Source organism: Cherax quadricarinatus, chromosome 60 (genome assembly GCF_038502225.1).
Source record: "Cherax quadricarinatus isolate ZL_2023a chromosome 60, ASM3850222v1, whole genome shotgun sequence".
NCBI lineage: Eukaryota > Metazoa > Arthropoda > Malacostraca > Decapoda > Parastacidae > Cherax > Cherax quadricarinatus.
This window is the reverse complement of record NC_091351.1, coordinates 375001-400667: the sequence shown is the minus strand read 5'-3', so window position 1 is coordinate 400667 and position 25667 is coordinate 375001. Positions and strand designations below refer to the sequence as shown.

Genomic DNA, 25667 nt, shown 5'->3' with positions numbered 1-25667 from the left:
TTATTCAAAAAGAGCTACACCCAAATTAACCTTAATGCATCTGCAATACTTCATATGTTGCATATCTTCCTGGGGACAAAGATTAGTGCAGTTAATGATCTACACCATTATGATATGCTTAAAGCTACTGTAGTACCTAATTTGTTTTGAGAATGATCGTGTTCTGCGGGATTGGTGTGCTCCCTGAGGTGAAATGTATTTGTTGCATGCTTTCTGGAAATATTGAATATACAAACTTTAAATACTGTACTCTTACTTAGTCTACCTGGAAGCTTAAAGGCAAGTATTATTATAGAGAGGAGTAAATTAACGAATTAGGAGCCTTGACAAAGATTTCGAGTCCAGTACCAGGCAATTTTTCCTGAACAAATTTTGTCGAATTAAAAATAAATTTAAGTAAATATTTGTAATTTTTTCTTTCAGTTTTTTATTACTTATTATATTGCGTACATATCATTCATTTCCCCTCAAGCTTTTTCAAAACGTCTACACAACACTCACCAGACCACTGATACTGCAAATCTACCTTTAATCCAGCCAGAAAAGTTTCTGCCATGCTCTGCCTAACACACTGCTCCCTGGTGGACCATATGCAGGCCTCGTGGTGGATCAGGACCTAGTGAACTGGACTGTTACTACTGCTGGCTGCACACAAATCAACGTATGAACTACAGCCCAGCTGGTCTGGTGCTGATTTTAGGCACCTGTCCAGTGCCTTCTTAAAGACAGGCAGGGGTCTATCGGTAATCCCCCTTATGTATGTTGGGAGGCAGTTGAACAGCCTTGGGCCCCTGACACTTATTGTGTTGGCTCTTAGTGTACTCGTGGCACCCCTGCTTTTCACTGGGGGGGATGCTGCATCTCCTGCCAAGTCTTTTGGTTTCATAGGGAGCGATTTTCGTGTGCAAATTTGGGGCTAGTCCCTCTAGGATTTTCCAAGTGTATCTTATTATGTATATTTCTGGCCTGCATTCCAGGTAATACAAATCAAGAGACCTCAACCATTCCCAGTAATTTAGGTGCTTTGTCATACTTATACATGCCCTGAAAGTTCTCTATGTTCTTCAGGTCTGCAATTTCACCTACCTTGAAAAGGGTCGTTAGTGTATAGCAATATTCCAGCCTAGAGAAAACAAGCAATTTGAAGAGAATCATCAAGGGCTGGGTATCCCTAGTTCTGGAGATTCTCATTATCCATCCTATCATTTTCCTAGCAGATGTGGTATATACATTATTGTGATCTTTGAAAGTGAGATCCTCTGACAGTATCACTCCCAGGTCCTTCACATTAGTTTTTTTTGCTCTATTGTGTGGTTGGAATTTGTTTTATACTCTGATACAGTTTTAATTTCCTCGAATTTTCCCCATATCGGAGTAATTAAAATTTTTCTTCGTTGAACTTCATGTTTTCTGCGGCCCATTTAAAGATTTGGTTGATGCCTAGCCATGCTAAGCGTTCTAGTGGTACACTCTGTAATCACTATTTTACTACATGTAAACCACACAATAACCAAATTTCTGTAAACTCAGCATTGTAATCCTTATAGAGAATAAACTTTGAATGTCCACTTGGAAACTGTCAGTGTCTTTGATGGATGACACTGTCATGCAAATTCGGGTGTCATTTGCAAAGGAAGACACGATGCTGTGGCTTACATCTCTGTTTGTATCAGATATGAGGAAGAGGAACAGGATGGGAACAGAGCTTTTTGCTGTAGCCACCTCAGAGTTTACTATTTTACTATTACTCTGCTCTACCTCTTGTCACGTTGATAAAAATTAATAATAAAATCGAAATGTGTATAACTGATAGTACTGTATCTAATAGGACCTACTGTATCAATTATACTTCTATGTAAATGAACTACTTAGACTTTACTATCCTAGGTGATATACTGTATTACAATGCAAGACTATTTTAAAGATCTATACCTCTGATAAACTCGATAAACTAGATAAACTGAACAACTAACTGTCTGAGCAGATCTCTTGTAGTTAAAGGCACTTTCAACTCCTGTATATACACCGCATGGATATGACAAAAAATATAATTTATTTATTTTCGTTAGTCTTTACTAATGGCTTTGTAATAGAGTTAGTTCAAGAGAACATGATAAAGGTTGATAGATAAAGAACACTTCGTAAACAAAGTCATACTTACCTTCAAACTTCTCGTAAATCTTGAAGTCTAGTTTCTCAGGGACGAACTTAGGCTTGGTAACCCTCTTATCAATAGTGGCACGGTCAAGGGTCAGGCTGGCCACTTTTCTGAGTACATTGCTATCCACAACACCCACGTCCCCACTGCTGCCACTGCGGCGGCCCCGCTGCTCACTTCCATTACCTGTGGGTCGCACCACTTAATTTAATGCCACATGAACGTTAAATTAGCTTTTTGAAAGTAAATATGAAAGTGCAATTTGTGTGAATGTCAAAATTAATTATTGTACTTCTGGACATTTTAATGCACATGGTAAGAGTACCAATGTGACAGATGGAATTGTTCAGGCACTGCAAATTATTATTATAATCAAAGGGGAAGCACTAAACCCAGAGGATTACACAGTTCCTGGGGGGGATGTGGAAGGCATTCAGGCTTAATTTGGGGAACTGGAGCACAGATCCAATTCCCTAAATCAAGAGCCCCTCACCAACATCAAGGAACCTTCCGTGAGGGGCAGGCACTGCAAAGGTTATTAATTTTTAAACTGAAACCCTGAAATTATATTACGTACATGTGTAAGGTATGCATTAGTCCAGAGAATCAAACCCCATTCTGGTAAATACCAGGCGGATGCTGAACCTCTGCAACACTACAAAAAGCAATGGGCACTATTTCTGGCGATTCAGCTGGCTGTGCAAATACATCTGGGTCTGGTTGTTTATTCAATGGCATTCATAATTTTGTAGGTAGTAGGTTGGTAGACAGCAACCGCCCAGGGAGGTACTACCGTCCTGCCAAGTGAGTGTAAACAGAAGCCTGTAATTGTTTTACATTATGGTAGGATTGCTGGTGTCTTTTTTTTCTGTCTCATACACATGCAAGATTTCAGGTACATCTTGCTACTTCTACTTACACTTAGGTCACACTACACATACATGTACAAGCATGTATATACACACCCCTCTGGGTTTTCTAATATTTTCTTTCTAGTTCTTGTTCTTGTTTATTTCCATGGGGAAGTGGAACAGAATTCTTCCTCTGTAAGCCATGCGTGTTGTAAGAGGCGACTAAAATGCCAGGAGCAAGGGGCTAGTAACCCCTTCTCCTGTATATATTACTAAATGTAAATGGAGAAACTTTCGTTTTTCATTTTGGGCCACCCCGCCTCGGTGGGATACGGCCGGTGTTGAAAGATTCATAATTTTAACGCAAAACGGAGTAGTCACTCGTAAAGTTTCACGGACTTTCTCATTCGTGTATTTGTTATCCTGGTTTGCTAACACCCAGATACCTATTTTACTAAGCGATCAGTAGCAACAGGTGTAAGACTGCCCATAATCTCGACTTGCCCAGGATTAAACCCAGATACTTTGGCTGTTATACTGCTACGCACTGCAGGATTCACACATACTCGTTTAACTGTTCTTACACATTCACATCTCTAGTGTAAGATTATCTCAATGGATTTTTTTAAATTAAACATGTACACCCATACAAAGTTATTAAAAACTTATTACAGGATATTTCACTTCCTGTGGCACAGGTATTTACAAATGGGAATTTACACCCCCCTCACCTACAATTCCCAAACCATACCATGGGTGGGGATAGAACCCGTGTTATTACGATTTCGTGAGTCATGCCTACAATTCCCAATTTGGAAATATGCCAGTGCTTGGCTACCCTATATATATACATGACAAGGATAGAGCAAAAATTAGGTTTGCTTAACCAACGTATTACTCAAAATAATTTTCCTTTCATACTTCACGCAGGAAGGTGTTGCCATACTCCTTCACACAGCAAGGTTTTCCAACCATAAAACAGGATATGTGTCAGGTTAAGAGAAAGTCCCAGGGAAGTACTTACTGTCATGGTTTTCTTCATCAATCAGCACCTTCATCGTTGTCTCTTGGGTCTTGCTTTCACTACCATCGTGCCCTCAGCAGTATAATCACTAAAGTAATGTGATCTCTTTCTTCATCACTGGGTTATGGGGTATATACACTGTCACTTCCCACTGATTTGTCAGTTTTACATTACACTTATTGACAGCAAAAAGTCATCTTTATCGTCTGATCACTAAAAACAAATGGTACTTATATGAATGAGTTTTAAAGATTATAGAGGAATGGGTTTGAGAGATACGTGAGTAAACACTAAGACATTTAGTTAGAAGAAGTTTCGGTCAGTGGACCTTGATCACTAACATACTAGAAGTGATGAAGGTCCCAGCATCAAAATGTTTTCCAAGTAAACATGTCCTAGAGTTTGCTTACGTCTCAACTATTAGTCAGTTTCCATTACCGATGTTTCACCACTGAGAAGAGAGTACAAAAATACTTGCTAATGCAACTTAAGATGCCACCTGGAGACAAACACCCAACACGTAGGTCTGTATGTGTCCAACTTAAACCGAGGTCCTCAGTTGTAGGTCGAAATGTACAAACCAATGTATTTTGTGTTTCTGCCTCCACGTTGGTACCTCTTTCTTGACTAGAATAACCCAAACAAGGCCAAATGCATAATATTTCCACTGAGGCCCCATTTATTTCCACTGCTACACAAGTATCTCTCCTGCTGTGGGATGGAGAATACCATCCACTCATTCGCTGGACCTCAATAAGCTTCCTTTTGTGGCAGTTTCCTCCCAAAACTACTACAAGTCAATAAGGAAACGTCGAAGCAGGATGCATAAGCACCTCTCAATACGGTGTTTACCTGGAGAGAGTTCCGGGGGTCAACGCCCCCGCGGCCCGGTCTGTGACCAGGTCTCCTGGTGGATCAGAGCCTGATCAACCAGGCTGTTACTGCTGGCTCCACGCGGTGTAGCAGTGAAGTACGCACAGTTGAAATATATTTGGCCCAGTGGAAATAAATGACTTGCAGTAAGTAGTCTTGGTAGGAAATTACCACATAAGGAAGCTTAATGAAGTCCAGCGAATGAGTGAATGGTATTCTCCATCCCACAGCACGAGACGTACTTGGTGTAGCACCAAGTACATCTCCAGTGAGTGGCAACTTTTTTTCATAGTTATGAGCTACTGAACGTACTAACCCAGCGCAACAAAGTTGGAAGTTATAAAACAGCTTTAAGCTAAAGTAGTGACCATATTATCGAGTATATTTTTGCTATTATTTACATCCGAATTAGACATGCACCCTATAATAGTATGATGCAGATGTAGTATGCATAGACTCTGCCAAAGCCTTTGATAAGCGCGATCATGGTGTAATAGCACACACAATGCGTGCAAAGGGAACAGCTGGAAAAGTGGGCGGGCGGTGTTTTAGTTTCTAGCTGACTGAATCCAAAGTGTAATGGAGAACAGAATGAAACCGGAGGCTGCGATAGTGAAAAGTTGTTCCCAAAGGCACAGTACTTGCCCCTGTTTTCTCATTTTCATATCCAAAATAGACAGCAGCATGCATGAATCATAACACCGTATCATCCTTTGCAGACGATACTAGAACCTTTGAGAGTTGCAGCAAGCTTCCAAGCTGACAAGGTCTTCCAATGAGCCACTGACTAATATTATGTTCAATGAGGATAAACTTTAGTTACTTCGGTATGAAAAGAGTGATGAAACAAAGAATGGAACCGAGTATAAAACAAACTTAAATCACTCAACAGAGCGCAAGACTAATGAGAGAGGACTGGGGGTGATTATGTCAAAAGATCTCATCTTCAAGGCTCACAACAGAGGCACTATCACACTGCAAAGATAACGATAGTCTGGATAACTAGAACCTTCAAAACAAGGGCTACCAAGCCAATGATGATACTCCAAGTCACTTCTCTCTAGGTTGAAGCACTTCTGTATTTTCACAGCTCCGTTCAATGCAGGCGAAACTACAGACCTGGAGAACGTGCAAAGAACCTTCACTGCTCGCACAGATTCAATTAAGCACCTAAATTACTGCAAACGCTTTCGTCTCCCTTATCTGTACTCCTTGGAGCGTATACAAGAGGTGCATTATAATCTACACCTGAAAAATTCTAGGACTGGTCCCAAATCTGCTCACACAAATCGTTTCTCGTGAAATGTAGAAGCTTGGCAAACGGCGTAAAATATGCCCAATGAAAACCTGAGCTGTAATGAGTACACCAAAGGAAAATTCAATTTGAACGGACCAAGACTTTTCAACGTCCTCCCATCATTTACAAGGGGCATTACCAACAAACCACTGGCTATCTTCAAGAAGGAACCGAACAAGTTTCTCAAGTCAGTGCCTGATCAGCCGGGATGTGGTGTTTATGTTAAATCAACAGCCTGGCTGATCAGGTCATCCACTGGGAGGCCTGGTTTTGGAACTGGGCCGCGGGGGCGTTGATTCTCAAAACACTTCTAGAAGACTCCAGGTAGCAACCACATTGCGCAGTGTTTCTGGGAGTGGATGATGGCGAGATCTTGTTAAAAACTGACAGAGGTGAGCGTGGTACCGGGGTTACAAGGAGAGTCGTGGCGCCCACGCCCACCCGGCCGCCCACCCACTCACAAAAAGGGTTCACCACAGGACATGCTTAAGTGGTGGCCAAGGCCAGGCACAAGCAGTGGCGCCCCCAGGCACACACCCTGGCAGATACCACAACACCCCCACCCTACACTACTCAACAATGAGCCATACAAAATAATGTAATAAATCTACACCTAAATACTGCCTTTCTACTGCTTGTATACTATTTACAACCATCTTTTTTTTTGAAGAATTGAGACACTTATGCAACACATGGGAATCTTTATTGAAGAAACGTTTCGCCACACAGTGGCTTCATCAGTCCAATACAAAGTAGAAATGGGTAAGTAGAGTAGAAAATCGAGGTAATCAGTCCCTCAACCTGGAATCGATGTGTTCAGTCCATCACTCTTGTAGGAAGTGCAGCATAGGGCCAGAGAGGTGGCTTATATACTTATATAGTGGCAGGTCTCACTGTGATCCCACCTCCTCCTGCTTCAACTCATCTCACCGCAGTATATAAGCCACCTCTCTGGCCCTATGCTGCACTTCCTACAAGAGTGATGGACTGAACACATCGATTCCAGGTTGAGGGACTGATTACCTCGAACTTCTACTCTACTTACCCATTTCTACTTTGTATTGGACTGATGAAGCCACTGTGTGGCGAAACGTTTCTTCAATAAAGATTCCCATGTGTTGCATAAGTGTCTCAATTCTTCAACTTGTCGGTTTTCAAAACCATTCATCACATCTTTTTTTTCCTGGAGACTGACAGTAAATGGCACAAAGCTAGAACTGGTGAATCTGGGCAATCTCTCCTTCATTTAATGCCCTTCTGCACGTTGTTGTAGTCTAAGTACTTGAAGGCACACAACTTGTGAAACGTAGTTAAACAAAAGCTCCACAACTTGCAAAATGTGGTTAGATAAAGTTTCCGTGCAACTGTGAAAGTAACTGACTTTGTTGTGGTAAATCTTACTAAAGGATTACCTTACATTCACTGTGTTCTTCCTGGCAGGCTTGATATTCATGTAAATATAGTAAAATAATAACTGCATACACATACAATATATAATTATCTAGACAAAATAATACGAGCACCTGCTGACTGAACAGTAGAACTGTCAAATGAGTGAATAAACATAAATGTGTTATATGAATTATCTTCCAAGACGATAATGTACCAGTTCACTCCGTTAGTTGTTTAAAATTGGCATGAAGAACATTAAAGTGAAGTCAACACTTGGATTGCCCCTCCCCTAATAGCATCTGAGGGGTCACTTGGAACTGCAAGTCAGGAACCAATTTCCTCCACCGTCGTCTTTGGGCGACGTAGAAGATGCCGCGCATAAAACAATAAGCCTACTGCAATGTTCCACAGTGTTTAGTCATAAAATTAACATCAGATCCACTTAGGAGTGTGAAGGGACAACTCACAAGTGGATATAAAAACTAGTAATACAGAGCAAGCCTTTGTTTTATACAGTGTTTCACTCAGGTCTGAGCTTTATCAAGTCTAGACTGTCTAAGGCTCAAGCCAGAGCTATGTGTAATACAATAGAGACTGTACTATAACTTTTTTAACCGACAACGAGACAGCCTTTATTAACACTGGATCACAAGAACAATGACATCTTACCAGGGTTCACCACTACATGACATCAGTCTGAATACACAATTCTTCCGGAAACTAATTTCGCAGTGCATCACCCATATACATGTCCAAGAATTAAATTGCTGGTGCATTCACCTTTAATTACAAATTTCACTGCAGATTCATTCTAATATGTGTGCGAACATCTGGACACTTCTAAATGAAGCTATAATTGTTGTAGAATTAATAATTTTCCAAGTTTGTCCTTGGATGCTCTCTAGCCACGTTAATTACATTACTTAATGCTAATGAACCGTAAACGTTATGAACTGAGGGAATAATATTATCAAGTATTCACGCCCGTCCTCTTAACCAGACATGGTTAAGAGGACGGTTAAAGGGATGACTGTTGAAGGTGCCTTTAACAGATGAATTATGACTGATTTGCTCAGGCCGAGCAAAGTGGCTGCCAGTTTTCCGCTGGCACCGTTAATTTTATATTTATATTGTTTGGTGCTGTGGTATATAACAACCTAAGTGTGCTGCCAACCGTAGGTGCAGAACCTACTTACATGCTCGCAGTATTGTAAAGTACAGAAATATAGCTTTAGTTAAGTCCACGACGTCACTAGAGAAGTTGAGCCCCCGACGTCACTAATAATGAGCCAAGTTGAGCACCCGACGTCACTAATAATGAAGGTCAAGTTAAACCCACGATGTCACTAATAATGAGGGTCAAGTTGAGCCCCTGACGTCACAAATGCTTTAACATAGCTAATCATTCTTTACTAATTTTAGGTCTCTGAACACGGAAATGATACTTATAACTGAAAATTGGCTATATTTATAAACATATGGACTCAGGCTGGTTGCTGTTATCTTGACTTGGGAGGGAAAGTAAATCAACTAGACTGGGGAAAGATTCTTAATTGAAACATACTTTGTGTAATAGTTTAAAAAAAAAATAGTTCGTTCCCTGTGATTCTCACGAATAGCTTTGTTCAAGTTTTTTTATTTTGTTATGAGAAGATCGGGACAGATTTGTGATGAACAGACTGTCAATTGTGCAACCTATTTTAATTTGGAAACTGGTTTTTAACTGACAGAAAACGGACGATTCACTGGGAATTCAGGTATTATATCACCCTATTAATTGAACTGCATCCAGCTAGTGGGACGATGTAATACCTAAATTTAAAGTGAACCGTCCGTTTTGTCATTAAAGTTACCAAAAGAAGTGTCCAAACTGAAGTTGTATCATTATCATTATTACGGGTCGCCGAAAGATCTGCCGTGATTAGGAAAGCCTATCACCTTTATTTTGGATGTAATACTGGAGATTAGGCTAATAACTGGACCCTACACATATGCTGAAATACTTGTGAAACAAAACCTTCGTCAGTGATTGAATCAGAAAAGAAACTGCCTTTAGTAGGAGGGAGCCAACAGCTCATGTAAGCGATTGTTACTTTTGCAGGACGCCTCCAATCAGAAAAGGTACTAGTAAGAAAAAAAGGTTGATTGTACAATATCCTAATACATCCTCTGTTATACTCCCGATATCACATGGCTGAGAAATGCCCAGTCCCGAGCTCCCAAAACTCATTCTCTTAATCAAAGGACGAGGATGATGGAACCTGCGAGTTTTCAGCTTCACAAGACCGTCTTCAATGTTCATAACTCAACATTTAAACTGCACATTACTCAGACTGAATTAAACGACCTTATCAGAGATTTAGAACTAAAAATAAGGTCAGATTGCTGGGCAGTGGAAGCTTCTGGCTAAAAATGCCTTTAAAGATGCATTCTTTCCATTCGCACCTAGATTTTTTCCAGTCGACGGTGGAGAGCTGAGTGCTAAATATAGTGAACGTTGCCACCACGACATATGAATCATGGGGAAACACTAGCAGATTGCCAGGAGTACAAGTGACAAGGAAAGAAGCGTAGTGTTGAATCAATAAAAGTGAAATTATATAGTTGTTACTATTATATACATATACACAAAATATGTAAATACATTTCCTTGGAAACTTTAACCAACTGATTGTTATGATGGTTATATTCGTTTTCAGTAACCTTAAAACAAAGTGAAATACCTTTCTCCGAGGCACAAAACTGTTCAAAATGTGTAGAGCAGCGTTACCAGAGCCACGTTAAGCCCACAAAGTCACTACTAATCAGAAGGAATATTCATCAGGTGTCAAACCTACGTCACTACAAATCAGAAGCAATATTCATCAGGTATTTTGACAAATTATCACCATGTTTGAGCACACTGTAGAAGATGCCTGAGGTACCACACTAGTTAATATAACATCACAACGATGTTACTACACTGTCACTCAACGAGGGTAGTGGTGGGTGGCAGTATACTGCCCCTGTCAACGAGAGTGGTGGGTGGCACCACACTGCCACTGGCGCTCTCAACGAGGGTGGTGGTGGGTAGCGCTGCACTGCCACTGGCGCTCTCAACGAGGGTGGTGGTGGGTGTCACCGGAAAAGGGTGGTGGGAGTGTGTGCACAAGGTCGTTCTGGCTACCAGCGACACTTCCCGCACACCCCAATATCACACCCACCAACTATCACACCCACATACCACCACACCTAGATAAGGGAGGCACGAGGAGAGATAAGGGAGGCAGCAAAGATAAGGGAGGTATCAGGTGAGAATTACGATGTATCAGTCCATGGACTGGGCCGCAAAGTTTTATTAGCTGAACAAGTTACAAAGGTAATGAACTATTTACACGTTTATATTTGGTCACAATCATAATGAGTTATTTATACGAACATTAATTAGGTCACACACACACAAACATCTTTACCGAGGTATACAATTCAACATTGGCAAGAGCTGGTGAGCGAGTTAGCGGCCGTCACCGGGAACAATGTTCCAAGTTGTATCAAAAAGTTAACCAAGAGACGGGAAGTTATGAGTACGTACTCACATGCACAAAACTGCTGTCATAAGTGGTGAGGACTTTCACATATACAACACTGCTGAGTCTTAAGATCATTAAGAGGATACTACTATTGTGTAGGTTTATTTTTTACAAGGCTTGGAAAACCTACCACATATCTTATACGAGTATTTTTTACAAGCACTGGAAAACCGGCAGATGGTCTCAGTCATGAAACCAAAAACTCCACTGAGAGCTAGGGAAGTCATAATATTACTAAGTCGTCCTCCGTCAGGAGAAATTTTTGTGCATCCCCTGACAAAACACCAGCAGCAGCTCATGTTAAAGAGACCCTCAAACTTAACTATTTTTTTCTTAATTTAGCAAAGTTAATAATAATCAATTTCTACAAGATACAACGTATACAGACCTAGCTGACATTAATGACAATATAAAAAGTCCCTGGTTATGCAGAGCTTTTCGGACAACATAGGTTAATTTGGTACCCAGAATGCGACCCACACCAGTCGGCTAACACTCAGGTACCTGCTTACTGCTAGGTAAACAGGGACAGCAGGTGTCTTAAGGAAATATGCCCGTGCCAGGGATCGAACCACGGACCTCTGTGAGAGCTGAGTGCGCTACCAGAATGCAGCTGTGATTAATAATAGTGTGCGGTTTATTGCATTTTACTGAGAAGACGATTGGTCCACCAGGGTATCAGCTACTTGGAGGAGACATCGTCTTCAATAAAATACCATAAACCGTCCTGTTTCTTATTCACATACTAGATAGTATATTCTGCCACTTATATACAGTATGCTGCTACCCTATTTTATATGCTCGTTACATATTCTCACAAGAAGTGGGGGATACTGTGGTCATGCAGAAGGGCTAAAGCTCTAACTTCACACGGCAAATGTCTGGGTTCGATTGCCAGGGAGGGTAGAAACATTGGGCATGTTTCTTTACACCGGCTGTCTATGCTCACCCATCAGTAAAATGGGTACCTGAGTGTTAGTGGACTGGTGTGGGTCGCATCCTGGGACAAAACTGGCCTAATTTGTCCGAAATGTTCTGCATAACAAGCACGTATGTCATTGATGTCAGCTAGGCCTGTAAACCTTGTATATATACTAGTAGAAATAATAACAATAACAATAATAATAATTATTATTATTATTATTATTATAAGAGGGGTACAGGAGGTGATCATGGAAGAGGTGGGAGTATGGGGTGGGAGCGAGCGAGTTTACAGCGGCACACAGCCAACACCATCTTCGCACAACACCTCCAGTAACCTGGATTCTTGCCAGCACCTCATGGTCACTCCTGGTGCTGGTGTTCAGCGGGGTCAACTGCGACGCTGTACATGGTGCCGGGCTCAGTGTTCTACAGGTAGCAGAAGACCTGCAACATTGATCACCACTTGGGGATTCCCAGAAAAGATTCTCTGCTGTGTGGAAACTGGTAATACCGTTGTGGTGGTGAGCCAGGCTGGCTGGGAACATCACACCTCGAGGAAGAATTTCTTCAGATTAATAAGTCTGGAGGGTAATAACCCAGGATAATCCAAGCCAAGCTGTGTGGCTTATTTCTATTTGGGTTCCCTCGGTTATCTCCCCATGCTTACCACTCAACACCTGATCAACACAAAGCCGAAATAAAGGTGATGGGTGGGGAGTGATCATCAAGGTCGCTAGCCACAGAGTACTTTATATTAGGTAGGGTCCCAGTGTACACTGTTCTTGAGGCACTCTCAACCTAGCAGTGTGAACTCTGTAGGATTTCAATGACGGGTTTTAAGCTGTCATTTGAGCGCCCATAAGCATCTAAGTGGATTTCTCCCACAGGGTTTGCAGAAAGTTTCTCTGTTAGGTTAGGTCAGGCTGTATTCTTTAGGTTAGGTCAAGATAGGCTGTTCTCTTTTCACAAAAGTAACAAATTTTAACAAACCACATCGAGAAAAATATAAATACGAGATAAAGAGGATAAAAATGTTGTGGCTGGCTAACGGAACACGGGGAGCCACTGAGGAAGGAAGACAACTTGATCAGATATTACTTTAAGATGTCTTCAGTCTCCCATCTGACTGTCTTTACAACTGTCAAAAAGAGGACAGTCTGCGGATTTCCTCGCGCAACCACGGGGCGGCTATCCTGACGGAGGAGCTGGTAGGGAGGGGGAACTGACGGAGGAGCTGGTAGGGAGGGGAAACTGAGGCACGGAACCATGCTTCGGGAATCACTTTCTCCCTACAAAGTTAATGGACTTTTAAGTATATTCACTGCACAAGAGTCTGTTCTCATCACTTCCGCATAATTTAAAAATAAATTAGCATATACACTTCAGGGCTAATGATTTTCCTCTTTAATATTAATGACAGATTACAAATAATTTTTCGGTCATATTTTAATATACCAGGATTAAGGTAACAGCGTTTAGAGCTTTTGTGTAATACATGTATGTATCTGGGTATAAATTTATTTTCAACATTGGTCAAGTTACACCGACTGACATTCGTTATTTACGTACATTAGAGAAAGTACCTCATATAAAAGCCACATTCGTGTTTGCTAAATCACATCATATGGATTAGCAGTCTTATGTCTGTAACTGGATGTATATACAATAGACATTATAACATTTTCACCACAATATATTTTACACAAGAACTTAGTTAACATACATACTATACAAGTCATAATATCGTGGGTGAATCAATTCACCAAAAACTTGCACTTAGGAAAGGAACCTTGGGATCACGTCTCGGTCCATCATGGACCACTGTCTAGGAAGGACCGAAAAGTCATGATGTTCCTCTAAGTGCCTTTTTTTTTTTTTTTTTTTTTTAGAAAATCTAGATGTCATATTCGACTATATCTAAGATATTTTATAAAGTTTTCATTTTAATAGAATATTCGTAATAAGCTTATAACAATGTTTGTGACACAATGTGCGTGACGATGTAAGAGGTTCAGGAAGCAAGTGAAGAACGAGACTTGTTCAACATTTAGGAATCTTTATTGTAGAAAAGTTTCGCAAAAGATTTTTATAGTGTGGGACGTCATTACTATCGATCTATAATTCTTTATTATTGCTTTGCTGCCACCTTTGTGGAATATGGATATAACCGTTGTTTTTAGTGACTGTGGGATGACCACTGTGTCTAGGCTCCCTCTCCATAAAATTCTTAAAGAATAAAGTTCTTGATAAATACCTAACTGGTCTGCACATAAAAGGGGTCCTTACCCATATAAAGCAGGGTTCTGGGCAAGCTGGGCACAAAATAACGCTGCGAAGGATCATTGATTCCGTCTTCCCACACATGCATGCAATATGACACTAAAGTTTTAGTGGCAGGGACTCAACCCCGGGGATCCCCCCCCCCCCCAGGTTCCCTCTCACAAATTGTTTATCCTGGGCCCCCACAACTTTTAATACAGCACTACAGGGAATCTATATACCACCAGCTGAACATCGGCAGCAAGTGTAAGACGACTTGCATTTCGCCTTATCAGAGTATTGAACCCTGATTCTTTTACTTGTAAAATGAATTGTTCACAGTGTATAATGTCAATACACACCTGCCTTTCTTATATTAAATCTGATTCACTTTATTTCACGGAAGCCCTATGATCCCTAAGAGTTCAGCGCTTCATCTTCCTGTGAGCTACAAGTCACTGAACGGTGTGTGGCAGTGTCGCCAGAGGTCTTGTGCTGTCTCGATCCTCACTTCCCCCTAGTGGAGAGGTGGTGACTTGCGGATACTGGATTCCTGGAACCGTAATCATTTCTAGTCATCTCTGTTACTCTAGCGAAGACGTCACCATCTGGGATATAATCATAACAGTCCTCTGAAGCTCTGCCAGAACGAACAAGACACGCCTCCACCTTCTATCTGGTTACTATTTTTATTGTTCACCACCTTCATTATATAAATAATACACAGTATATACTACGTTGAACACGAATGCTTAAAGCAGTTGCAATTTAATTTTCAGAATCAAATTGCAGTCTCAGAAAAGAATATTTTTAAAGAAATACAATCCCTTTTGGCAAATGTTATTTAGCTATTTATAATTATTATTATTTTTACAAATGCGTGATACAACATATACAGACCTAGCTGACATCAATGACATACTACATAGAAAGTCCTTGGTTATGCAGAGAATTTCGGGCAACTCAGGTTAGTCTTGTCCCCCAGGATGTGACCCACACCAGTCTACTAACACCCAGGTACCTACTTGCTGCTAGGTGAGCAGGGACAACAGGTGTAAAGAAACACGCCCAATGTTTCCACCCATACCGGGAATCGAACTACGGACACTCAGTGTGAGAGTTGAGTGCTCTGCCAACTGAGCTACGGGACGTACGTACGTACGTATGCATGCGTGTGAGTGTGGGGGTGATGGGGTCATTTATCAGCGATAATTAGTTTCGCTAAGGTTAATCTTACGTAGATATATTACCACAGTCAACCATAATTGGCATGGTACCAGGAAGAAGCCAGCCATGTACCTTGCTGTTATTGCCGTCGCCGTTGCCGCCGCCACTGCCACTGCTGTCGCCGCCACTGCCACTGCTGTCGCCGCCGCCGCCGCCGCTGCTACCACTCTTCACAGGAAGAATCAAGACCTCAGATCTGCCTCTTAGAATATGTTGCACAGTTCTAGTAACATACAAGTATCACACAGATGTATATACTGAACATACCGACACAAGACTGAGGGACTGAACATACCGACACAAGACTGAGGGACTGAACATACCGACACAAGACTGAGGGACTGAACATACCGACACAAGACTGAGGGACTGAACATACCGACACAAGACTGAGGGACTGAACATACCGACACAAGACTGAGGGACTGAACATACCGACACAAGACTGAGGGACTGAACATACCGACACAAGACTGAGGGACTGAACATACCGACACAAGACTGAGGGACTGAACATACCGACACAAGACTGAGGGACTGAACATACCGACACAAGACTGAGGGACTGAACATACCGACACAAGACTGAGGGACTGAACATACCGACACAGATGACAGCAAGGAAATGAGTGAGCTACTCAAGTCCCAATATGACTCAGTTTTTAGCAAGCCGCTAACCAGACTGAGAGTCAAAGATCAAAATGAATTTTTTATGAGAGAGCCACAAAATTTGGTTAACACAAGCCTATCCGATGTTATCCTGACGCCAAATGACTTCGAACAGGCGATAAATGACATGCCCATGCACTCTGCCCCAGGGCCAGACTCATGGAACTCCGTGTTAATCAAGAACTGCAAGAAGCCCCTATCACGAGCCTTTTCCATCCTATGGAGAGGGAGCATGGACACGGGGGTCGTCCCACAGTTACTAAAAACAACAGACATAGCCCCACTCCACAAAGGGGGCAGTAAAGCAACAGCAAAGAACTACAGACCGATAGCACTAACATCCCATATCATAAAAATCTTTGAAAGGGTCCTAAGAAGCAAGATCACCACCCATCTAGAAACCCATCAGTTACACAACCCAGGGCAACATGGGTTTAGAACAGGTCGCTCCTGTCTGTCTCAACTATTGGATCACTACGACAAGGTCCTAAATGCACTAGAAGATAAAAAGAATGCAGATGTAACGTATACAGACTTTGCAAAAGCCTTCGACAAGTGTGACCATGGCGTAATAGCGCACAAAATGCGTGCTAAAGGAATAACAGGAAAAGTCGGTCGATGGATCTATAATTTCCTCACTAACAGAACACAGAGTAGTCGTCAACAGAGTAAAGTCCGAGGCAGCTACGGTGAAAAGCTCTGTTCCACAAGGCACAGTACTCGCTCCCATCTTGTTCCTCATCCTCATAGCCGACATAGACAAGGATGTCAGCCACAGCACCGTGTCTTCCTTTGCTGATGACACCCGAATCTGCATGACAGTGTCTTCCATTGCAGACACTGCAAGGCTCCAGGCGGACATCAACCGAATCTTTCAGTGGGCTGCAGAAAACAATATGAAGTTCAACGATGAGAAATTTCAATTACTCAGATATGGTAAACACGAGGAAATTAAATCTTCATCAGAGTACAAAACAAATTCTGGCCACAAAATAGAGCGAAACACCAACGTCAAAGACCTGGGAGTGATCATGTCGGAGGATCTCACCTTCAAGGACCATAACATTGTATCAATCGCATCTGCTAGAAAAATGACAGGATGGATAATGAGAACCTTCAAAACTAGGGAGGCCAAGCCCATGTTGACACTCTTCAGGTCACTTGTTCTATCTAGGCTGGAATATTGCTGCACACTAACAGCACCTTTCAAGGCAGGTGAAATTGCTGACCTAGAAAATGTACAGAGAACCTTCACGGCGCGCATAACGGAGATAAAACACCTCAATTACTGGGAGCGCTTGAGGTTCCTGAACCTGTATTCCCTGGAACGCAGGCGGGAGAGATACATGATTATATACACCTGGAAAATCCTAGAGGGACTAGTACCGAACTTGCACACGAAAATCACTCACTACGAAAGCAAAAGACTTGGCAGACGATGCAACATCCCCCCAATGAAAAGCAGGGGTGTCACTAGCACGTTAAGAGACCATACAATAAGTGTCAGGGGCCCGAGACTGTTCAACTGCCTCCCAGCATACATAAGGGGGATTACCAACAGACCCCTGGCAGTCTTCAAGCTGGCACTGGACAAGCACCTAAAGTCAGTTCCTGACCAGCCGGGCTGTGGCTCGTACGTTGGTTTGCGTGCAGCCAGCAGCAACAGCCTGGTTGATCAGGCTCTGATCCACCAGGAGGCCTGGTCACGGACCGGGCCGCGGGGGCGTTGACCCCCGGAACTCTCTCCAGGTAAACACAAGACTGAGGGACTGAACATACCGACACAAGACTGAGGGACTGAACATACCGACACAAGACTAAGGGACTGAACATACCGACACAAGACTAAGGGACTGAACATACCGACACAAGACTGAACTGAACATACTGAGGGACTGAACATACCGACACAAGACTGAACTGAACATACCGACACAAGACTGAGGGACTGAACATACCGACACAAGACTAAGGGACTGAACATACCGACACAAGACTAAGGGACTGAACATACCGACACAAGACTAAGGGACTGAACATACCGACACAAGACTAAGGGACTGAACATACCGACACAAGACTAAGGGACTGAACATACCGACACAAGACTAAGGGACTGAACATACCGACACAAGACTAAGGGACTGAACATACCGACACAAGACTAAGGGACTGAACATACCGACACAAGACTAAGGGACTGAACATACCGACACAAGACTGAGGGACTGAACATACCGACACAAGACTGAGGGACTGAACATACCGACACAAGACTGAGGGACTGAACATACCGACACAAGACTGAGGGACTGAACATACCGACACAAGACTGAGGGACTGAACATACCGACACAAGACTGAGGGACTGAACATACCGACACAAGACTGAGGGACTGAACATACCGACACAAGACTGAGGGACTGAACATACCGACACAAGACTGAGGGACTGAACATACCGACACAAGACTGAGGGACTGAACATACCGACACAAGACTGAGGGACTGAACATACCGACACAAGACTGAGGGACTGAACATACCGACACAAGACTGAGGGACTGAACATACCGACACAAGACTGAGGGACTGAACATACCGACACAAGACTGAGGGACTGAACATACCGACACAAGACTAAGGGACTGAACATACCGACACAAGACTGAGGGACTGAACATACCGACACAAGACTGAGGGACTGAACATACCGACACAAGACTGAGGGACTGAACATACCGACACAAGACTGAGGGACTGAACATACCGACACAAGACTGAGGGACTGAACATACCGACACAAGACTGAGGGACTGAACATACCGACACAAGACTAAGGGACTGAACATACCGACACAAGACTAAGGGACTGAACATACCGACACAAGACTAAGGGACTGAACATACCGACACAAGACTAAGGGACTGAACATACCGACACAAGACTAAGGGACTGAACATACCGACACAAGACTAAGGGACTGAACATACCGACACAAGACTGAGGGACTGAACATACCGACACAAGACTAAGGGACTGAACATACCGACACAAGAGTAAGGGACTGATAGCCTCAAATTCCTCTTCATCTTTCACTTTTCTCTGCACTGGAGTGAAGAAGCCACTTAGTGGCAAAATTTTTCCAGAATAAAGATACCAAAATGTTGCACGAGTGTCATTCATAGTCTTACCAACGCCTAGGAGGCTTATGGAGTACACCAAAATAAAGGCTAATCAATCCTACGAAATATTAAGTTAGATGAGGAACACGTACACATTTCACCATTATTTAAAACAGGTTACTGTAAGCTGCCTCGTTTTCATTGCGATCTGTTAATGCTCGTACATAGTTATGACACCTATTGTAATGAACCTAGTTATCGTAATTTAAAAAAAAAGTATGAAGAATATTGAAAAAATATCGCTATCGGCCTAAATTTTGGTATCGTCTTATCCTGAGCATTTAGAAACTTGGTCAAAGAATCCTTCACAATTTTTTTAAACTTATGCTAGGAAAATCATTGAGTATGCAACCCCAGTATGTAGTGCAAGACTGGTAAAGCACTTGCAGAGGCTTGAAAAGATCAAAAGTTTTGCAACGTGTTTAGTACCGGAAATGAGGGAAATGCCCTGCGAGGAGAAGTTGATGGAATTGCGCCTGACGATCTCGGCAAGGACAAGGGAGGATATAATTACGACGTAAAATATTCTGCAAGGAATTGGTAATGCAGACAGGGACAGACTGAATTAAAGTGGGCCAAGATCAAAATGACATGTAGAAGCTAAAGACAGACGAGCCGCAGAGACGCAAGGAAGTAGCCTTAGGGTAGTTGATAACTGCAATGACTGACAAGGCAGTGGTGGAGGCAAACTCGATACACATTTTCAAAGAGTAAATACAAGGCCAAGAGGCCAGAAATCATTGATGCCGGTCAAAGTAGTCTAGGAGGCGGGGCCAAGAGCTGAGTCTTGACCCCCCCCCTCCCTCAAACAAATCGGTGAACACACACACACACACACACACACACACACACACACACAAAGCACTGTATATTCCAGCCTCACCAAGAAAGCAAGTACACGTGCACCGGGAAAAAATTACCCCCTTTTCTCTTTCTTTCTCCTTAACCTTTATCCACTCTTCCCCTCCTCAACATGCACCGCAGTCTTGATGCGGATCAAGTACTTTTCAAGGAATTGTAGCTACCATACCGATTTACAGCTTCACAATGAGAATAAAAATCCTGTCTGCCTGCCTTCCATCACAGGTGGAGAACCTAGCATCTCCACGAACCCCGTCACATTACGTCTGAGTGAGCGGCACACTCGCACTTTTTACCACGGAGTTGGTAGCGTGCATTACTGCAGTCCTGGGGCTGCTGGCCACGACTGCAGTAACTCAACTGCTTCTCCGCCTCATTTCACCTCAAATGACTACTTTGTGGTCAACTATTTCAAAGAATGACAGAACAAGGACGAACATTAATTAAATGCTGAGATAAGAAATGTACTAGTATTCCAATATATGTTATACGGCCCGGTGGCCTGGTGGCTAAAGCTCCCGCTTCACACACGGAGGGCCCGGGTTCGATTCCCGGCGGGTGGAAACATTTCGACACGTTTCCTTACACCTGTTGTCCTGTTCACCTAGCAGCAAATAGGTACCTGGGTGTTAGTCGACTGGTGTGGGTCGCATCCTGGGGGACAAGATTAAGGACCCCAATGGAAATAAGTTAGACAGTCCTCGATGACGCACTGACTTTCTTGGGTTATCCTGGGTGGCTAACCCTCCGGGGTTAAAAATCCGAACGAAATCTTATCTTATCTTATACAAAACTTAAATGGCGCAAGAAAAACTAGGTATCAGAACACACAGATTTTCGTCCTGTAAGAAAACAACAGCGAGGACGGGTAACGGGACTGCAGGGTATAACAGGGATCTAGACGCAACTAGCAACTTTCTCCAGCATACAATTACAGTAAACAAGTTCGGAGGGTATTACTTGGGGGTATTAACCCCCCCCCCAAGTAAGCCAAATAGTGTGGCATATTTACGTTGAGGTTCTTTGTTTTTATTCCCCAGGCTGCGATTACTCCGGAAAATCTATTTACAGCAAGGTGTAAATAGCTGTCTATATAGCCCGCCTTGCCCGGAAATTAAACTCGATTGTGAGTGAAAACCACCTCTGAGCTACGAGTCACAAATTATGAAACCTTTGTTCCTTCCTTCCTCTCTCTTGCCACCACCAACATTATGAAACCCTTGTTCATTCCTCTCTCCTGACTCCAACAATACTGTGCAGAAGTCTGTTGCTCAGACCTCTGCAACACAACTGTCCTCAAGATCTGTTAAGTTATACCATAAACTAAGGAGAGATCCTAGACTTCAACTTACGAAAGCAGACAAGGTGGATTATAGGGAAAAAATGAACACGATATTAGACTAGGAAACACGCGCTTCTTAAATTGTTCTTAATTACTGATTGCAAGAGTTTTATCCTGTCTAGAGGAACTGTGTTAACATTGGTGCCCTTCAAGTTCACTTCACGACTCAAACCTGTCATCTCCATTCCCTTCACTACGTGCTTACCAAACAACTACAGTCGCCACAATTACAAAAATCACGACTACAACCACCACCATAATATTATTAATAATTCAATGACTGACTTTAAAGCCTACTCAGAATGTCCCAATTCCTTTGCAAAACACGAAAGACGTAGGATGAGGATGGCAAGGATGGTGTGCAGGACAAGGCTGGTATGTAGGATGACAAGATTGGTGTGCAGATGAACCAGAAGAGTGGGTGTTAGCGTGGTGCTGGACCAGAAGAGTGGGTGTTAGCGTGGTGCTGGACCAGAAGAGTGGGTGTTAGCATGGTGCTGGACCAGAAGAGTGGGTGTTAGCATGGTGCTGGACCAGAAGAGTGGGTGTTAGCATGGTGCTGGACCAGAAGAGTGGGTGTTAGCATGGTGCTGGACCAGAAGAGTGGGTGTTAGCATGGTGCTGGACCAGAAGAGTGGGTGTTAGCATGGTGCTGGACCAGAAGAGTGGGTGTTAACGTGGTGCTGGTCCCGCTGATCGTGACAGCTGAGCATCAGGTGTGGAGTCTTGAGCACTGCAGATAAAATGCTCAAGGTTGAAGCACTCTACAACAGTGTATACACCAGGTATATACATACACGCGGACATTTTTTTTCAATGTACATATTCCCAGAGTATACACTAACACCCTTCATACACCCACTAAGAGTGCAACTTGAATTTAAAGTTACTGATATTTCTCGCAGCCAGTGAAGCTCCCAGGTAGCGTCACTGAGGCGGGAACTTTGCTACCTTTAAATATAGGATGGATGGGTGTAAGAGCGCGCGCGCGCGTGTGTGTGTGTGTGTGTGTGTGTGTGTACTCACCTATTTGTGGTTGCAGGGGTCGAGTCCTAGCTCCTGGCCCCGCCTCTTCACCGGTTGCTACTAGGCCCTCTCTCTCCCCGCTCCATGAGCTTTATCAAACCTCGTCTTAAAACTGTGTATGGTTCCTGCCTCCACTACGTCATTTTCTAGGCTATTCCACTGCCTTACAACTCTATGACTGTGTGTGTGTGTGTGTGTGTGTGTGTGTGTGTGTGTGTGTGTGTGTGTGTGTACTCACCTATTTGCTCACCTATTTGTGGTTGCAGGGGTCGAGTCTTAGCTCCTGGCTCCGCCTCTTCACCGGTTGCTACTGGGCCCTCTGTCTCCCCGCTCCATGAGCTTTATCAAACCTCGTCTTAAAACTGTGTATGGTTCCTGCCTCCACTACGTCATTTTCTAGGCTATTCCACTGCCTTACAACTCTATGACTGAAGAAATACTTCCTAATATCTCTCTGACTCATTTGTGTCTTCAACTTCCAATTGTGGCCTCTTGTTTCTGTGTCCCCTCCCTGGAACATCCTGTCTTTGTCCACCTTGTCTATTCCACGCAGTATTTTATATGTCGTTATCATGTCTCCCCTGACCCTCCTGTCCTCCAGTGTCGTCAGGCCGATTTCCCTTAATCTTTCTTCATAGGACATTCCCCTTAGCTCTGGAACTAACCTTGTCGCAAACCTTCGTACTTTCTCTAGTTTCTTGACGTGCTTTATCAAGTGCGGGTTCCAAACAGGTGCTGCATACTCCAGTATGGGCCTGACATACACGGTGTACAGTGTCTTGAACGATTCCTTACTAAGGTATCGAAATGCTGTTCTCAGGTTTGCCAGGCGCCCATATGCTGCAGCAGTTATCTGGTTGATGTGTGCTTCCGGAGACATGCTCGGTGTTATACTCACCCCAAGATCTTTCTCCTTGAGTGAGGTTTGCAGTCTTTGGCCACCTAGCCTATACTCGGTCTGTGGTCTTCTGTGCCCTTCCCCTATCTTCCTGACTTTGCATTTGGCAGGATTAAATTCGAGAAGCCATTTGCTGGACCAGGTGTCCAGTCTGTCCAGGTCTCTTTGAAGTCCTGCCTGGTCCTCATCAGATTTAATTCTCCTCATTAACTTCACATCATCTGCAAACAGGGACACTTCTGAGTCTAACCCTTCCATCATGTCGTTCACATATACCAAAAATAGCACTGGTCCTAGGACCGACCCCTGTGGGACCCCGCTCGTCACAGGTGCCCACTGTGATACATCATTACGTACCATGACTCGTTGTTGTCTCCCTGTCAGGTATTCTCTGATCCATTGCAGTGCCCTTCCTGTTATATGCGCCTGATGCTCTAACTTCTGCAGTAATCTCTTGTGAGGAACTGTGTCAAAGGCCTTCTTGCAGTCCAAGAAGATGCAATCAACCCAGCCCTCTCTCTCGTGTCTTACTTCTGTTATTTTATCATAAAACTCCAGAAGGTTTGTGACACAGGATTTGCCTTCCATGAATCCGTGCTGGTTGGCATTTATACTCTTGTTCCGTTCCAGGTGCTCCACCACTCTCCTCCTGATAATCTTCTCCATAATTTTGCATACTATACACGTCAATGACACAGGTCTATAGTTTAGTGCCTCTTTTCTGTCTCCTTTTTTAAAAAATGGGAACTACATTTGCCGTCTTCCATACCTCAGGTAGTTGCCCAGTTTCCAGGGAGGTGTTGAAGATTGTGGTAAGTGGCACGCACAACATATCTGCTCCCTCTCTAAGGACCCACGGGGAGATGTTGTCCGGTCCCATTGCCTTTGAGGTATCGATGTCCCTTAGCAGTTTCTTCACCTCCTCCTCATCTGTACGTATGTTGTCCAACACTTGGTGTATTCCTTGCTGGTGTCCCCATCTGGTCTGTCCCCCCAGAGTCCTTCCTGACTCTACTGTAAATACTTCCTTAAATCTCGTGTTGAGCTCCTCACATACCTCTTGATCGTTTCTTGTGAGTTCTCCACCTTCTTTCCTCAGCCTTATCACCTGGTCCTTGACTGTTGTCTTCCTCCTAATGTGGCTATACAGCAGTTTCGGGTCAGATTTGACTTTCGATGCTATGTCGTTTTCATACTGTCGCTGGGCCTCCCTCCTTATCTGTGCATACTCGTTTCTGGCTCTTCTACTAATCTCCTTGTTTTCCTGGGTCCTATGCCTCCTGTACCTTTTCCATTCTCTGTTGCACTTAGTTTTTGCCTCCCTACACCTTCGGGTAAACCAAGGACTCGTTTTGGTCTTCCTATTATTTCTGTTTCCCTTGGGAACAAAACTTTCCTCTGCCTCCTTGCACTTTGTTGCCACATATTCCATCATCTCGTTTACTGATTTTCCTACCATTTCTCTGTCCCACTGAACCTCCTGCAGGAAGTTTCTCATACCTGTGTAGTCCCCCCTTTTATAGTTTGGCCTGACCCCTTCAGTTCCTGTTACCTTCTCCACTTGTAACTCTACTATATAATCAAAACTCGGCACCACATGATCGCTAGCTCCAAGGGGCCTCTCGTAAGTGATGTCCTCAATGTCTGAACTGCTCAGGGTGAACACAAGATCCAGTCTTGCTGGCTCATCCTCCCCTCTCTCTCTGGTTGTGTCCCTGACATGTTGATGCATGAGGTTTTCAAGTACCACATCCATCATCTTGGCTCTCCATGTTTCGGGACCCCCATGTGGCTCCAGGTTTTCCCAGTCGATCTCCCTGTGGTTGAAATCGCCCATTACCAGTAACTTTGCTCTGCTCGAGTGAGCTCTTCTTGCCACCTCAGCCAGTGTGTCCACCATCACCCTGTTGTTTTCTTCGCACTCCTCTCTTGGCCTCCTGCAGTTCTGTGGCGAGTTATACACCACTCCAATGACTACTTTATGTTCTCTGGACTGAATTGTACCTACAATGTAGTCTCTTTCTCCAATCATGTCCATGCCTTCCATTTCCTTAAATCCCCATCGGTGTTTTATGAGCAGTGCAACCCCTCCTCCCCCTCTACTCCTTCTA

The 25667-nt window shown here is 43.4% G+C and overlaps 1 protein-coding gene across 1 annotated transcript in view; it reads right to left on the bottom strand.

The window, feature by feature from the left end:
• LOC128694402 (uncharacterized) overlaps positions 1 to 25667 on the bottom strand; it is a 131176-nt gene that overhangs the window by 76809 nt on the left and 28700 nt on the right. Inside the window, exon 6 of the mRNA XM_070097838.1 lies at positions 2162 to 2344. Within this exon, the coding sequence (XP_069953939.1) occupies positions 2162 to 2344 (183 nt within the window). The remainder of the gene's footprint in view (positions 1 to 2161; positions 2345 to 25667) is intronic.